The sequence below is a fragment of the Gordionus sp. m RMFG-2023 genome, chromosome 1 (assembly GCF_954871325.1).
Source record: "Gordionus sp. m RMFG-2023 chromosome 1, tfGorSpeb1-WG-v2, whole genome shotgun sequence".
Taxonomy (NCBI): Eukaryota; Metazoa; Nematomorpha; class Gordioida; order Chordodea; family Parachordodidae; genus Gordionus; species Gordionus sp. m RMFG-2023.
The window spans coordinates 6,269,182-6,286,289 of NC_088775.1; the positions used below are offsets into that span (position 1 = coordinate 6,269,182).

Genomic DNA, 17,108 nt, shown 5'->3' on the forward strand with positions numbered 1-17,108 from the left:
TCCGGTGGTAGATCCATCGATATTGATACTCCGGTGGGCAGTGTCTACATGGCCGGGGGGGTAGGAGACAAATGCCTCCAAAAAATATTGGCATTTTGGGGGGTAGGTATTAATTTTGGGGGGTAGATATTGATTTTTGGGGGGTAGGCATTTGTTTTTGGGGGGTAGGTATTGATTTTTGGAGGGTAATTTTTGACTTGTATTATGATATTTTTAAATCCAATAATCGATATGATTATCGTTGATTTTCTGAAAAATGTCAATTAAAGAAAAGATATCTGTCAATTTATAAATATTATACACTATATTTATTTTTTTAAATTTTTAGAAAATTCATTTACATAATGGGATTTAGATTTTCACAGTATCAATTTTAAATTATCAATATATATTTTTTTATAATAAGGACCTTTTGAATAAAGAATCCCTTTTATGATAAGATAATCCTACTCAATTAACAATATAAAGAAACATTTTTGGATTTTAAAAAGGTAATTTTTTAAGCATATAATTGCATTTTCCTTAATTTGATGATAGATAAATAAATATAATAAAGAATGAAGCTATTTTTATTTAATCTTAATATGTATACTTAATAAGTTATCTGGGTTTTGAACCATGGCAATTATTTTTGCTAATAATTTTTTAAATAATCATTTTCAATGGGGTAAATATATATTACCACATTTTTGTGAGGCAATCAGGTTGGACCCATAATTGATTTCTATTTATGATAAATGATTCTTTGAGGTAAGTGTAAATTATATACAAAATTATAAGTGAGAGGTGAAAACCATTGTGTGATAAAAAATTTGTTAAAAGAATTGATAAATTTTTTATTTCATTATTAGATAAATTTTATATAACATCAAATTTTCCATAATATATTTGGCCTTTTTTCTAAATATTTATAGAAATCTTGGGAGAATGAACAGATAATCTATTCCTCTCATTTGATTATTGATTTAAGAAAAGATTTCAATTAAATGAATTGACAAAGTGATTCCATATACTGAAATATTGTTTATTTTTGTTAACAATAAATTAAATTTTTGGATATGGCTTGGGAATAATCTTTGAAACCTATGATGTGGTTTGGGTTTGGATTTCCATTAAACATGAACTGGGCCTGAAAATTATTTTTACTTATGACCTAGGCTGGATGAAGAAATCAATGCCAGTGAAGGTCTCTAATTTCAATGATTAAAAAAATATATCATTTCTCAGACTTTATTTGAAGATAAATGAATGGGCAAATCACAAATATGCCTGTTTTCAATTATTTGCAAAATTTATTAGGATTGTTAATTTAAAGAAACTATGATTTCAAAGCATCATACATTTCTAAAAATTGTTGGACACTAAGAAATAAAGAAATCAATTGTGAAGTGTATAATGGAGGAAATATTGATCCATGATTGTTTTGGCATAAATAACAAAAAATATTATATTTTTTGTGACCATGCATTAAGCTTACATATAATATAATAGGAATCTTTTAAGAAAACATTATCAAAAATATAAGTTAATAGCTGATAGTCCATTATGAATGACTGGTAATCAGAATTTTCTTCTTTATTCAATGATGGGTGCATAATAAATTTCCTTTATATGATGATGATTGAATCAGTAAATTTTTCATTATTTTTATAAAATATGTTAATAGAGTGTATATTTATGAATTTTAATTTAAAAACAATAAGGGTCTAGAATATATTTTTTTGATTATAAATTACAAATATACAAATGAATAAGAATTTATTTTAAAAGATTTTAATATATTTTTTAGATTAAAAATATAATACAAATGAATAAAAATTTATTGTGCACATATATTAAAATATCTAAATATATATTTCTTTAATATATTTTGTAAAACCACTGGAAAATTTTAAAATTACACCCTCATTTAAACAAATATAAATTTAATTTCTGAATCACACCTCATAAGATAGGAGAATTTTAAGATTCAGCCATCCACCGTCAAATAAAGGATAAAATTATGATTCTCCATCATTCTTGATGGCCATCAGTGAGTAAAAAAATATTATCTAAATATTTATTTCATTTTTATTCTAGATGCCAAGTAACAAAACAATATATAAAGTCAAATGTGACTATATTAATTGTAAAACTTCTAAAATAAGAAGTGACAAAATAAATAACCATTATAAACATAAACATCCTCATGTCAAGTTATCTGATATCAAATTTACAAAGATAGCTATCAAAAAGGATAATAATTGGGTATCCTTAAATAAAGATATTCCATTCATTCAATATCACAAATGGGGTTGAAACCAAGTTACAAAAAAAATCAATAACATCTTACTTCCAAAAAGTAATTTTTTATATATATTATTTTAATTCATGACAATAAATATAAGTAAAAATAACCTTAAATTTTGTGAATTAGTAGAAACCAATTCTTCATCTATAATTTGAGCATAATACTTTTAATTTTTATTAAAGATAAGATTTTTAATATATAGGTACATTTTTATTATGCCCTTTATCAATTTTGAAGGAAATAAATTATAAGAATATTTAAATATTTCAACTTTTGTTAAAAAAAAATTTATATATTATAATTAAGAATAAAATAAGTCATTTGCCTAAAATTTTCACTACTCTTTATTTAATAATTAGCACAAATCTTTTATTGAAGATTCCCAAATTATATTATCTCATACAATGCCCAGTTCCAGTGATCTGCTGATTTTGAATAATGAGGTACTTAATTTAAATAAGATTTGTTTTATAATTTTGAAGGGAATAAATGAGGATATTCAGATATTTTCATGAACAACAAATTTTAATTAATCTTTATTTAATAATTAGCTCAAATCTTTTACTGAAGATTCCCAAATTATATTATCTCATACAATGCCCAGTTCCAGTGATCTGGTGATTTTGAATGATGAGGTACTTAATTTAAATAAGATTTGTTTGATAATTCTGAAGTGAATAAATTATGAAATATTTTCCACTTTTCTATATCTTAATTAAGAATAAAATTTTTATTAAAATTAAGATTTTCATAAGTAAACAAATTTTAACCACTCTTTATTTAATAATTAGCATGAATCTTTTATTGAAGATTCCCAAATTATATTATCTTCTCATACAATGCCCAGTTCCAGTGATCTGCTGATTTTGAATAATGAGGTACTTAATTTAAATAAGATTTCTTTTATAATTTTGAAGGGAATAAATGAGGATATTCAGATATTTTCATGAATAAACAAATTTTAATTATTCTTTATTTAATAAGTAGCACAAATCTTTTACTGAAGATTCCCAAATTATATTATCTCATACAATGCCCAGTTCCAGTGATCTGGATCTGGTGATTTTGAATGATGAGGTACTTAATTTAAATAAGATTTGTTTGATAATTCTGAAGTGAATAAATTATGAAATATTTTCCACTTTTCTATATCTTAATTAAGAATAAAATTTTTATTAAAATTAAGATTTTCATAAGTAAACAAATTTTAACCACTCTTTATTTAATAATTAGCATGAATCTTTTATTGAAGATTCCCAAATTATATTATCTTCTCATACAATGCCCAGTTCCAGTGATCTGCTGATTTTGAATAATGAGGTACTTAATTTAAATAAGATTTCTTTTATAATTTTGAAGGGAATAAATGAGGATATTCAGATATTTTCATGAATAAACAAATTTTAATTATTCTTTATTTAATAATTAGCACAAATCTTTTACTGAAGATTCCCAAATTATATTATCTTCTCATACAATGCCCAGTTCCAGTGATCTGCTGATTTTGAATGATGAGGTATTTAATTTAAATAAAACTATACACTCTTTAATAATAATTAGCAAACACACAAAGTTATTGAAAATTCTCCCCAATTATATCTTTTTTTCATCCAATTATCAATCCCAATGCAAGCCAAAATATTTCAAACATTAAAGGCCCAAATATTATTCAATTATATAAAAAAAAGGAGCCTAATGACCCTTTTCATTTCATATTCTTTAGAATGACAAATATCTTGATTAATTTCATAATTTCCATAGGCCCATGTCAGCCATGTTCAAATATATTTCAATATCCTGTTACTCACAAAAGGTTTTTAAAAAATTTAATTTTTATTAATTTTTACGCATCCATTATTTCTACTTTTAAATAGGAGCATGAATATATCCTATTATAAAAAGGTTAATATTGATGGTTCCCTCAAACCAAGAAATTGGTTATCCTATAGCACCACTTTAGACAAAGTCTTTTGTCTTTATTGTCTTATGTTTGGTGGCCCTAAATCCAATACTTTTTGGACTCAACTTGGAGTAAATAATTGGAAAAATTTTAAGCGTGACTTAGAGAGACATGAGTCATCTTCTATTCATAAGGATTGTGAATACACCAACATGACTCTTGGCTTGCAAATAAGCGTATTCAAGATCATTTTCTATCAAATAGGCTTGATATAATAATGGAAAATCGTAATATAGTTCATAATATTATTGATGCCATTATATACCTTATAAAATGTAACATAGCCTTTTGGGGCACTAATTCGAATGAAGGTAATTTTATGTGCCTCATAAAATTAATGGCAAAAACGGTTCCAACTTTACGGGCATACATTGATAACAACGAAAAATTGAGGAGAAAAAAATCAGATAAAATTTCAAGACCTTATATAAATTTATTGTCATATGGCCATGTGAAAAAAATTATTGAAGTCATTAAGATAAAAATAATAAAATGTATTATTCAAAAAATTAAAGAGAATTGTGCCTATAGCATCATATTAGATGGAACATATGATGTGTCTAAAAAAGAATGCATTGCTTTACTTGTAAGATATATAGAAGATGATCCGCATCCACATCCTGTAGAAAGGATCATCCATGTTTTTACAACATCAGAAACCACCGGGGAAAATATAAAGAAACATGTTTTTTCTTTCTAAGTTCAAAGATCTTGGTCTTCCTCTTGATTATATGGTTGGGCAAAGTATGGATGGTGCAGGGAATATGAGAGGAGTATACAAAGGAATGCAGGCTTTAATATTGAAAGAGGCTCCAAAAGCCATATATATTTGGTGCCATGCACATAGGCTCAATTTAGTAGTTGCTCATGTTTGTGGATGCAAAATAGAAATGAAAAAGGTAATGGGAATATTGGATGAGTTATATAATTTCATGAATGGGGTAAGACGTCAAGGAGTGTTTGTTAAATATCAAATGACAAAGTCTAAAAAATCTCTTAAAAGAATAAAAAATACAACAAGGTAAATATAATATTTTTAATGTAACTTATCTTTTTTTAGAAATTGGTCATCATCTTATAAAGCTGTAGAAATTTTTTTAGATGTTTATGAACATATTATAGCATCATTAAATGAATTAAAAGATTCTAATGACCCAAGCACCTCTTCTATTGCCGATGGATTATTAACAAGAATTAAGGATGAAGATTTCATATTAAGTCTATTTTTTTATTTTGAAAGAAATATTGAAATGCACACATGAGGCTTGTATTGAAATGCAGGCAGTTGGTAATGATTTGGCTATGGTAACTAAATTAATACAACACACAAAAAATAAATTACAAAGACTAAGAGGTTAAAATTAGTTACGATTTCTATAAATAATTTTAAAATGTAGCTAATGGGGATAATATTTTTTTAAAATTGCATTCCTTATCTAACAGTTATTTGAAAAAGAATAATGTTACAACGGAATTGCATAATATAAAATCAATATTCAAATTTGATCAAACAGCATTCAATAATTATGTTAAACAAAAAAAAACAAGTTGAATAAAAAAAGATTTAAAATTATTATTTAGCATTATAGATATAAAAGGGAAATATTTTTCCCTGTGCTTGATACAATCATTAATGATTTAAATGAAAGATTTAATTATGATTGTTTAAATTTTTTATCTCAAATATCTCTTTTTACACCAGCTGGAATTATAGCCAATGATAGAATAGAAGGGTGGCAAATATCTCAAATTTGTCATAACTTACCAATTAAATGCTCAAGATATTGCTCGTGAATATAATGATTTTCGATCTTTATATTTGGATTCACAAGCAATCATTTATTGCAAGGATCTTTTGAAAATAAAAAAGAATGATGGGTTATATATTGATGAAAGTAATTTATTGATATTTTATTTAAAATTATATATAATTAAAGGTATTGTAAACGATGAAACCGAGGAAGATATCAATAACGATAACATAATTAATACAAAAAAATGGATAAAATATTCATTTATACTACCATATCGTCTTTTAAATAAATTAAATTCTTATTCTAATTTATATTTATTATATAAATATTTATTGACTCTACCAACTACTTCTTGTTCAGCCGAAAGAGTGATGAGCAAAGTCAAAATAAATAAAACTAGAATGCGGAATAAAATTTCTGACCCCTTTTTAGAAAATTTACTTCTAATATCCAGCGAAATTGATGTTTTTGAAAGATTTAAAATAGACGACATTATAACGCGATTTGCATCTACGTCTAAAAGATTAACTAAATTATTAATTAATAAAATAAGTTATATCTTTTTCACAGCTAATTATATACGCCTTTTTAATAATGTAAATTTAATTTAATAGTTTTTTATATCATTCTAGTCCGGTGCATAATATAATACTATATTCATTTTATTTAAATATTTTATAATAGTTATATTTACATAAATGTTTTTATAATTCCAGTGCAAAATATATTATATTCATTTTATTTTAATATTTTATATAAAACTTATATTTACATAGATGTTTTTATAATTCCAGTGCAACTATATTCATTTTTTTCTCATATTTTATATAAAAGTTATATTTACATAAAAAAATTTATATTTCCAGTGCAAAATATACTCTATTCATTTTATATTTTATATAATAGTTATATTTACATAAATGTTTTTATAATTCTTGTGCAAAATATACTATATTCTTTATTCTAATATTTTATATAAAAGTTATATTTACATAAAAATTTTTTTTATATAATAGTTATATCTATATGAATGTTTTTAATTAATATAAAGGCATTAGTATTTATAGAATCAAGCCAGCTATACCTCTTTAAAATTACTCATTTTGTTTTTTTTACTTAATATAAAGGTATTAGTAATTATAGAATCAAGCTATACCTCTTTAAAATTACTCATCTTATATTTTTTTACTAAATTTTTGATATTTTTTTATAGTAATGTAAATATGTTATCTCATTTAATACTATTATATTAATTTTTATGAAAATAAATTGATTATCAATCAAATTATGAAAAGATTGCACTACCTACTTAAATATAAGTTAATTGAAAACGGATAGTAACAATAGTTATCAGTTTGTAAATTTTTTTTTCCAAAGCAGGTCTGAATGTTTGTAAGGGTATAAATAGTGACTTAATATAAGATTTTCTTGATTAAGGCAAATATCGCGGCCGAAGGCCGCGAAATTTTTTAGGGGGTAGGGGTAGATTTGGGATGGGGGTTGCCTCCATCAAATTTTCTGCCATGTAGACGCTGCCGGTGGGAGATCAAAGCACAACAAACTCTATAGCGATACTCCGGTGGTAGATCCATCGATATTGATTCTCCGGTGGGAGATCAATCTACAAGAGAAACGATATTGATACTCAAGGTGAGATCAATCAACAAGGAAAACGATATTGATACTCTAGGTGTGATCAATCTACAAGGGAAACGATATTGATACTCTAGGTGAGATCAATCAACAAAAAAAACGATATTGATACTCTAGGCGAGATTAATCTTACCAAGGCAGCAGTAAATGGAGACCAAAGACTAGGATGTCTTAGGAGAAATTTTAAGTTGTGTTTCCTTTCAATTAATGAAGGGGAAATGTAGTAAAGGAGTAATTTATTGTACAGTTACTAATGATTATATATATGGATATTTTATTATATATTTTATAATGTATGATGAGTATAATAATTATGTACGATAAACTTTCTAATATTTTATGTATACTTTTTATCAATATATTTCCTATTGTGAAAATGGAGGAATAAAATGTCGGAAGCTAAAATGCATAAAGTACCATCGGTACTTTATTATAAGGCGACTACAGACGGTTAGTGCATAAATAACCGTTACAGCAACTTTAGCACCGCTGGATTAGGGCGGATTTAAGTCCAAAATTTAATAATAAATAAGGAACAGGACATTCCTCATCTCTTTCTAACAGGATATGTTAAATTGGGTGAAAAATTAAATGAAGAGTCTTTTTGTGGTCCAGTCTCATGTGATTATACACCATACAATCCGATAAACTATCTATAAATTCTATAGTTTGAGATAAAAAGAGTTGGGCATAGTTGCAGGGCAAGGGCTTATTTTAGATGTCTTTGCTTAAATTATAGTTGAAGTTAATCGTATGAATAAAATAAATATTAATTATACTCCCAGACACATTTGAATGAATATAACTTATCACAAATTTATATTATTTACATTATTTTTGTCAATATTTATTTTCATAATTTTTGTCAATATTTATTTTTATAAATTTTACATACTATTTAGATCAATTGTCATTGATTTAGATAGTGAATTTAATGTTTCAAAATGGACGGTAAATATATTTATATATATATATATCATATCAAATCCTATCATATCATATCTCCTATATTTTAAATTATGCATATTATTTTACGTGATACGTGATAAAAGCGTGCCTTCTGTTGAGGCAACAGAGCTACGCTAAAGGGATGGGGTGGGGATTTTAAATTGCTATATTTTATGTTTTCAGCACAGTTTATTGATTTAAAGTTTTGAAAAAGTGTCCTCTATTCATAATATTTATAATATGGATAAATTGAGAAGGAATTTATTTGAGGTATACCAATTTAATCTTAACTAATTGATTTTCCACCCAACATATCTTCTAGTTTAATTAAAAGTCCAAAAATATTTTACTTATAAATACAAATTGTAAAGACTACAGCATATCTATATACAATCTTTCAATTTATATTTTGAATATTCAATGGGAAACCTGAACAAAGTTTAAATTGATTTACTATGCATTTTATTATACACATTTTTAGATACTGCTAATAGCTATAGGAAATCATAAGCATATTATATAATCAAAGTTGAGGACAAGAATAAATAATAAACAAAAGTTTTAGAACATGAAACAACTTATGACATGTCCTTTAAAAAAATGAACATTAATTTATAATATGTTTGGATGATTATTGTTTTAATAAATAAAATTGAATTGTATGTTTTGTATAGGATTTGATAAATCAATACTTTTTTAATTTTTAAATAATAAAATTTTGACTAATGATGCAATGTAAATTTGAATTTTTTTAAGTATGATATATATATATATTTGACTCAATATCTTATGCTATTATATAGAATTTATAGTTCATGTATTTAGAGCAAAATAAAACTATGTTATTATTTAAAAATATTTGTAATGTACATATTTATAACCTGGATAAATATTTTATAATTATAAGTATTTATATTATATTGGGATATAGAATCCATGATGATTTTTAAATTTGTAGAATTAGTTTGAGCATATGTTGATTACCCATAATTAATTTAATACAATTATGTCTTAAACTTTGAATCACACTTAACTTATTTTTATGTGGATTTTTCATATTAAAATGGTTAATATACTAAATATTATGGCAAAAACTATCTGAAAAGTATTTCATGTGCAGGAAGACATTTCTGGTCAAATAAGATTGTCCAAAAATTACCCTCAATAAATTATATAAAATTGAGGGATTTCAAATTCCCATGGAATCCATAATGCAAAGATGCTAAAATTTTAGGGCATTTATTAATTTTTTTAATATAAAAAATTATTTTTAAAGCCTTTTTTAAGACTAACTATAATAACTCTTATGATATATATTGTTATCAGTAAGATAACAATTAGTTTTAAAAAAATTATAATCTTCCAAAAATATATTTTGATAAGTAAAACTCAAAATAATTAGTTTCATATCAGCCTTATTCAAAATCATATTTACATATTTAAAAAAAATTTAATCTCATAATTCATAAAACATATTTAAAAAATTGGTTTATGAAATGATTGCCCAATCCGATCTTTCCTTTAAAAGGCTGGTATAGACCCCAATTTGATGCCTATATTAATATTGAGGTTGCCTTATTTTAAATAATTTGATTTTTCCTTTTTTTGTACCCAGGCTGATTTACATCACAAACAATTTGATATCCTGCCTATCATCTATTATTTTCATATATTTGTATATGAAATAAAATTCTCAAGAATAATATAATTTTCATTGTGCTATTTTTTCAGAAGCGATATCTTGCTCAAATTTCACATAAAAGCATATTTAATTTTATTCTAAAATCGTTATCTTATTTAAATTGATTTAAATTTGTATTTTAAAAAAAACATGTATTAAAAATCTAGTTTTCAAAATATTAAAATTTTTTAAATATCGACGATGGGAATTGATAATGAGATAATTTTGGTACAGGTAATATCGACCAAGTAACTTCCCTTGAAAATGATAATATGGAATATCCTTTTCCTAAATTTGCAAAATATTTTAATCATAATAAAAAAGATCAACACAGGGTAAAAATTTCGTTGTAAGATGTGCCAGAAGGTTTTATCATCAAACAAGACTAGTAGCTTCAGCTGAGAAACCATTTAAAAGTTATACATTAAGTTTTTAATTTCATTATGTAAGCCAATCCTTATAATAAAATTTGAATCAACTGTATATATAATAGATTTTGAGGTAGATGAGTTTTGTGAAAGTTAAATTTCTGGCCTAGTCCAAACATGGTATATTTCAACTGGCCATAGATATTATCTAAGAATTGTATGATAAATTATAAATTACTGTAAATAATATAACATCTCATTTTATCATCAGTCTCATCTATTTAAAGTTAATATTTATAAATTATAATTATTTAATCTAGATATTATATAATTGTTCACCCTTTTCAAATTGAATTGGCCATATATTAATTTGACTAAATTCTAAAGGACAATTTGATTGACTATTGTTAACACTATACCAACACAAGATACCTTAACCAGATAAAAAACGTCACTTACAAGAAATGATATTTTTAGAAGCATTTTTTAAATCTAAAAATGCTCAATGGTGATTATTTTTAATGTAATACTCTACTGCCATCAAATACTAGTGTTGAACGATTATATAGTATTGCAAAGCTTATATTTCCCTATTTTGCTCTAGACTTGGGCAGGACAATATAGAAATATTATTATTGAAATGCAATAAAAAAATTAATAAAGTATATTGAAATTATAGTCATATTTTTATACTATTTCCATATCCATCCCAAATGGCGAAGATTTTCCGGTGTAACGTGAGTAATTAACTCCCCTTATCACATACCTCTGAGTTAAGTAATAACTATGATAGATTAACTCCCCCTTTGATAAATAGTGTTAAGGAAGTTGATTAGTAACAAAGATATTAATTACAATGTAAATTGATAGGGAGAGTTATATGATCATGCAGTTTTTTTTAATATTGCTGAAATTCTTCTAAATTTAATTTTTGATATTTGATTTTCGAATTTAAATTTTGAATCGAATTTTAATTTTTGAAATTAGACATCCTTTTCAAAGAGTAACTTGTTCATGTAAAAAGTAAAAAATTTTATTATTTAATATAAAAATATTAAATAGTGAATCTCGATGTTATCAATGATATTTATGGGTGTAACTAAACTGAGAATTAACAGGTAAAATTTATTTATGGCCTATCAATTATATTTTAAAAACTTAAAAAAAAAGGTTTTAATTATAAAAATCAAATTTATCCAAAATTAAAATTATCTAAATATATAAATTAGAATAGAAAAGATATTGTAGTCCATAAATTTATAATATGTATAACATATCTATTATATAGAAAATAAAACACCCATAATATTTTATATATCATAAATAAAATTCCGCTAGATGGCGTATATTATTAAAATGTTAGTTTTTTATTAAAAATAATATGAATTATAGGAGCATAATTCTTCGCTCTGAATTAATTGATTTGGTACCAACTTATATAAACATAAAATGAAAAATTTTTAAGATCCCATCATTATTTATGGAGTTATAATGTCTCAGTTTAGTCAGTTTTTTTTTAAGAGTTTTGGATTTTAAAAAATATTTTATTTTTTTTGACTCATTTGGTGTAAACTTAACATATTTAAACATAAAATGAAAAATTTTTTAAGTTTCCATCATTATTTTTGGAGTTATGATGTGGATTCTCAGTTTAGTCAATTTTTTATTTTTTTTTAAAAAAAATAAAATATTTTTAATATTTTTAAAATCCCAAAAATTTAAAAAAAAATTAAAAAATTGACTAAACTGAGAGTCCACATCATAACTCCAAAATTAATGATGGAAACTTAAAAAAATTTTCATTTTATGTTTAAATAAGTTAGTTTACATCAAATGAGTCAAAAAATAAAATATTTTTAAAATCCCAAAAATTTAAAAAAAAATTAAAAAATTGACTAAACTGAGAATCCACATCATAACTCCAAAAATAATGATGGGATCAAAATTTTTCATTTTATGTTTATATAAGTTGGTACCAAATCAATTAATCCAGAGCGAAGAATTATGCTCCTATAATTCATATTATTTTTAATTAAAAACTAAAATTTTAATAATTTACGCCATCTAGCGGAATTTTATTTATGATATAGAAAATATATTATGGGTGTTATATTTTCTATATAATAGATCTGTTCTATACATATTACATTTATGGACTACAATATCTTCTATATTCTAATTTATATATTTAAATAATTTTAATTTTGGATAGATTTGATTTTTACTTTAAAAACATTTTATTTATATATTTAAAAATAATTGATAGACAATAAAATAAAAATAAATTTTACCTGTCAATTCTCAGTTTACCTGTCAATTCTCAGTTTACCTGTCAATTCTCAGTTTACCTGTCAATTCTCAGTTTACCTGTCAATTCTCAGTTTACCTGTCAATTCTCAGTTTACCTGTTAATTCTCAGTTTAGTTACACAGATATTTATAATTACCTAAACTGCAAAACCTACCCAAACTCCTATGTCGGCGATCATGGCTTAAAAAGAAACCTTAGAGTCAAATGTGCCAAGTTTTTCTTAGAGAATGACAAATTATATTATCACCTACATAATGCTGAAGTTATCTCACTCTTTAGCCAAAAACATAAAATTTTAATCTCATTCCATGGAGGATGTGAGACAAATCTCACAGAAATGTCATTATCAGGTCACTTTGGAATCAACAAGACATATGATAAACTAGTTGAAAGGTATATTTACACTATTTATAACATAATTTTATAAACTGGTTTAAGTATTATTTCTAAATTTTTATGAATATTACTGATAAATTCCACAATTTAAGCTAGGATACAGTACTCAATATAAAATTCTCTTTCAATTAATAGAATATTGTTTTAAAATATTGCTTAAATTTAGCCTGATATCACCCAAAAAGTTTGCAACACTTTTAAAATGTTAACATAATCAGGTAGTAAATATTGCTCAGTTTTAACCTGATATGACCCAAAAAGCTTGCACCACTTTTAGAAAGAATTTATAACTTTAAAAACTTATACACAAGCAGTACCAATATACTCACAGCTCTTTCATTTTATAGTTAAAATTTTTTAAATTTAACCTTTAACACATAATTTTATAAACTGGTTTAAGTATTATTTCTAAATTTTTATGACTATTACTGATAAATTCCACAATTTATAAGCTAGGATACAGTCAGTGGCGTAGCTAGGAATTTTCCTTAGAGGGGGTCCATACATATAAAAGCCTGGGGGATTCGCTTCCCAAACCTCCTTATACGGACCTTTGGCCCTTTTGCCCGGCCTTCGGTCGGGTTTATCTTACAAATCATAACCATATCTTCGGTAATATATAATAAATATATTTTTTAAATGCATCAATAATATGTTATTATAATTTAGTGGATTATTCTCAATGACTTTATAATAATAATATCCAGAATAATTTCAATAGTAATATAATATCCTTCCACAAACATCAAAACCAGAAAAATATAAATATTTGGTATTTATTTGATATAAAGTCACTTTTAAGTATTTGAACGTATAATCTAAAAAAATATTTTTGCTCTGGGAGGGGTCCAAACCTGAAAACCACCTCCGTAGCTACGCCACTGGATACAGTACTCAATATAAAATTCTCTTTCAATTAATAGAATATTGTTTTAAAATATTGCTTAAATTTAGCCTGATAGCTTGCAACACTTTTAAAATGTTAACATAATCATGTAGTAAATATTGCTCAGTTTTAACCTGATATGACCAAAAAGGCTTGCACCATTTTTAGAAAGAATTTATAACTTTAAAAACTTACACATAAAGCAGTACCAATATACTCAGCTCTTTCAATTTATAGGAAAAATTTTTTAAATTTAACCTTTAACAAATTTCTTTTAACATGCTTAAAACTTTAAAAAGTCTTTTAGATATTGGTGGCAAGGAATGCGGCAAGATGTCATTGACTTTGTAAAATCATGCGACCTATGTCAAAGATACAATTCCCGATTTGACAAAACAAGTTTGGAAATGCAGTCTATTCCTATTCCATCTAAGGTATGGACAAAAATAGGTTTAGACCTATGTTCATTGCCAGAGAGCATTGATGGGTTCAAATATATTGCTGCTGCTGTTGATTATTTTTCAAAATATATCGAAGCACAGCCTATAAAGGATAAGACAGCCCATTCAGTGACCTTCTTTTTATACTCACTGTTATGCAGGCATGGCAGACTCAAGGTTGATGAAATTTTTATAATATAATGATATTTATCATATTTATAGGTCCAAATTAATGATCAGGAACGCGAGTTTGTAAACCAAGTGAGCAATAAATATCACAAACTCGTCGGAACCCAGCAGAGAGTGACAAGTGCCTACCATCCTCAGGCTAATGGCATGGTAGAGCAAGCCAATCGTACTCTTCAAAATTCCCTTTTGAAGTGTACAAAAGTCAATCAGAAAGATTGGCCTGGAGTTCTACCTGGTATTGTATTTGCCTACAATACATCAAGGCACGAATCCTCAAAATTTACGCCATATGAGATGATGTATGGCAGGAAAGCTTTACTGCCCTGTGAGGTATGATATATATATCATTATTTGTATAAAATTATACATAATAAATTTTTATTATTTAAGGATGATAGAGAACCAGAAACAGATCTTGACGATCTTTCTGATACAGATTATGACTGCAATTTCCAAAGAAGGGCAGACAATATGAAAGGCATATTTAAGACTGCAACAAAAATATTATAAAGGCTCAGCTTAAGCAGCAACGAGATTTTAAAACTCGTAATGCTGCTAAGAATGCACTCTATCACATAAATGATAAAGTGCTTGTATGGAATAATCGTCAGGCTGACAGGAAAGGAGGGAAAATGTTGCAGCCTTGGGTAGGTCCTTATACAATTGTTAATAGTAAATTTATTATTTTTTAACAAAATATTTATACATATTTAGGCAATGTAGAATTATCTTCTTCAATAGTAAAAAATTTACATACTAAGGCTAATATAAGTAATTTAAAGCACTATATAGAGGGTAACAAAGGTATTATTTTTTAAATATATGAATATAACTTTTTTTAATGGTAAAGATACAGTCAAAAAAATTGCACATTGTGAAACTATAGAGGGTGTTCAAGATCAAGGTAATATCAGTTTTTTCATAAAATAATATTGAACAAATAATTAAGTTTGTAGGCTTCTTAAAACTATAGTTGGAGAAGGAGAAGGTAAACAAATGCATTTGGGAAAAAGGAAAATATATTTTTAATTATTATATTTTCATTAGAAGAAGCACTATTTGAAGAAATGTCCTGTGGAATAAAAGTTTCAGGAGAAAGTTTTATTTTTTAAAAATTGGAAATATTTTATTTTTGATAAATCTAAAATTCTAGGATTGGAATTTAGAAAGGAGGATACTAAAATAAAACGTGTCAAGAGAAAGGGTATAATATATAAAATTATTTAATATATTTTTTTGGATACAGATACTTTTGGTGAATATCCAATAATAGCTATTAAAAGTATAGTGAGAGAGGAAGGATATATAGGTGTACAAGATCAGGGTAGTAATATTTTTTAAAAATATGTTATTATTTAATTATCAAATTTAGATGACCAAATTATTGTGGAAGCAATAATACCAAAGAAAATTGGTGAACTTTTTCTGCCACAACAAGGAACTGGAAGGTATATCACTCTAAACTTCAATTTCAAAGTAATTGGATGTTATCCCAAGATAAAATGTGGTATATTAAAAGAGATTTTCACAACCGATCATATTGTGGGTGATGGGAACTGTTTTTTTAGGTTAGTATCTTTATATAATATTTAGTTGTTTACCATGTTTATAGGTGTATAAGTCAAGAGATATCAAATAGCCAGGAAAATTATAATTACCTGGGGGAGGAATGCGTTCTTTTTATGAGGAGACGAAGATTTCAAATTGGAAATGGGAAAATTTATAGGATATCCTGTAGAGGAATACCTAGTTAACAAATGTTATGGGAAAGGGTGTCTAAGCAACAGATATAGAAATATTATCTATTGCCACATTGTTTCAGACAAATATATTAATCTATACCCAATATAAGTGGGCTTATTATTCGCCCGTGAGATTTTTTATTAATATTAAAATATTTATTTATGCAATGTAAATAACAATCATTTTTTTAGAATTGTATCAATGTGATTATCGATTTTAATATTTTTATTCCATTATATTTATTGCAATTTAGTTGAAAGATGATAATCGGTAAGTATCTTTTTGTTATATTGTACTCTATATTTTTATTAATAGTATTTTTATAAAAAGTACAATAGTTTGACATCCTTTTTATTAGTTGGATTCTATTCAATTGCTAATTTAAATTATATATATTGCATTTTATATATTTTTTAATACTTCATCTTTTTCTTAAGTGTTATTCAATTGCGAATTTATACAATATATTTATTGCATTTTATATTTTTTA

At 25.2% G+C, this 17,108-nt stretch overlaps 1 protein-coding gene and 4 long non-coding RNA genes across 8 annotated transcripts; all 5 read left to right on the forward strand.

Annotated features, from left to right (window-relative positions):
• The first annotated feature begins 246 nt into the window (after positions 1–246).
• Positions 247–1,701, forward strand: LOC135931789 (uncharacterized). Its single transcript, XR_010573160.1, has 4 exons — positions 247–364; positions 407–491; positions 915–1,186; positions 1,228–1,701. It is a non-coding gene; the product is annotated as an uncharacterized LOC135931789 (long non-coding RNA).
• Positions 1,702–3,343: 1,642 nt separating this feature from the next.
• On the forward strand, positions 3,344–4,743 carry LOC135931791 (uncharacterized). The gene is made up of 4 exons (XR_010573162.1): positions 3,344–3,367; positions 3,524–3,610; positions 3,720–4,103; positions 4,165–4,743. It is a non-coding gene; the product is annotated as an uncharacterized LOC135931791 (long non-coding RNA).
• Positions 4,744–4,946: 203 nt separating this feature from the next.
• LOC135931790 (uncharacterized) lies at positions 4,947–5,788 on the forward strand. The gene is made up of 3 exons (XR_010573161.1): positions 4,947–5,271; positions 5,311–5,604; positions 5,648–5,788. It is a non-coding gene; the product is annotated as an uncharacterized LOC135931790 (long non-coding RNA).
• A 2,741-nt stretch (positions 5,789–8,529) lies between these two features.
• Positions 8,530–9,441, forward strand: LOC135932006 (uncharacterized). Its single transcript, XR_010573248.1, has 3 exons — positions 8,530–8,875; positions 8,928–9,043; positions 9,087–9,441. It is a non-coding gene; the product is annotated as an uncharacterized LOC135932006 (long non-coding RNA).
• A 5,714-nt stretch (positions 9,442–15,155) lies between these two features.
• Positions 15,156–16,714, forward strand: LOC135932025 (uncharacterized). Of its 4 annotated transcripts, XR_010573252.1 has the most exons (11): positions 15,156–15,205; positions 15,266–15,547; positions 15,590–15,679; positions 15,726–15,779; positions 15,825–15,863; positions 15,923–15,973; positions 16,029–16,079; positions 16,122–16,199; positions 16,248–16,323; positions 16,373–16,443; positions 16,488–16,528. XR_010573252.1 is itself a non-coding variant. In XM_065469365.1 (10 exons), the coding sequence occupies exons 2-10, from the start codon at positions 15,508–15,510 to the stop codon at positions 16,627–16,629; spliced, it is 741 nt and encodes a 246-aa protein (XP_065325437.1). In that variant the 5' UTR covers positions 15,156–15,205; positions 15,266–15,507; the 3' UTR covers positions 16,630–16,714. The 4 variants fall into 4 exon arrangements, 3 of the variants coding, with proteins under 3 accessions (XP_065325437.1, XP_065325438.1, XP_065325439.1); XM_065469365.1 differs by having other exon boundaries at positions 16,248–16,443; positions 16,488–16,714; XM_065469366.1 differs by having other exon boundaries at positions 15,590–15,670; positions 16,248–16,443; positions 16,488–16,714.
• The last annotated feature ends 394 nt before the right edge of the window (positions 16,715–17,108 follow it).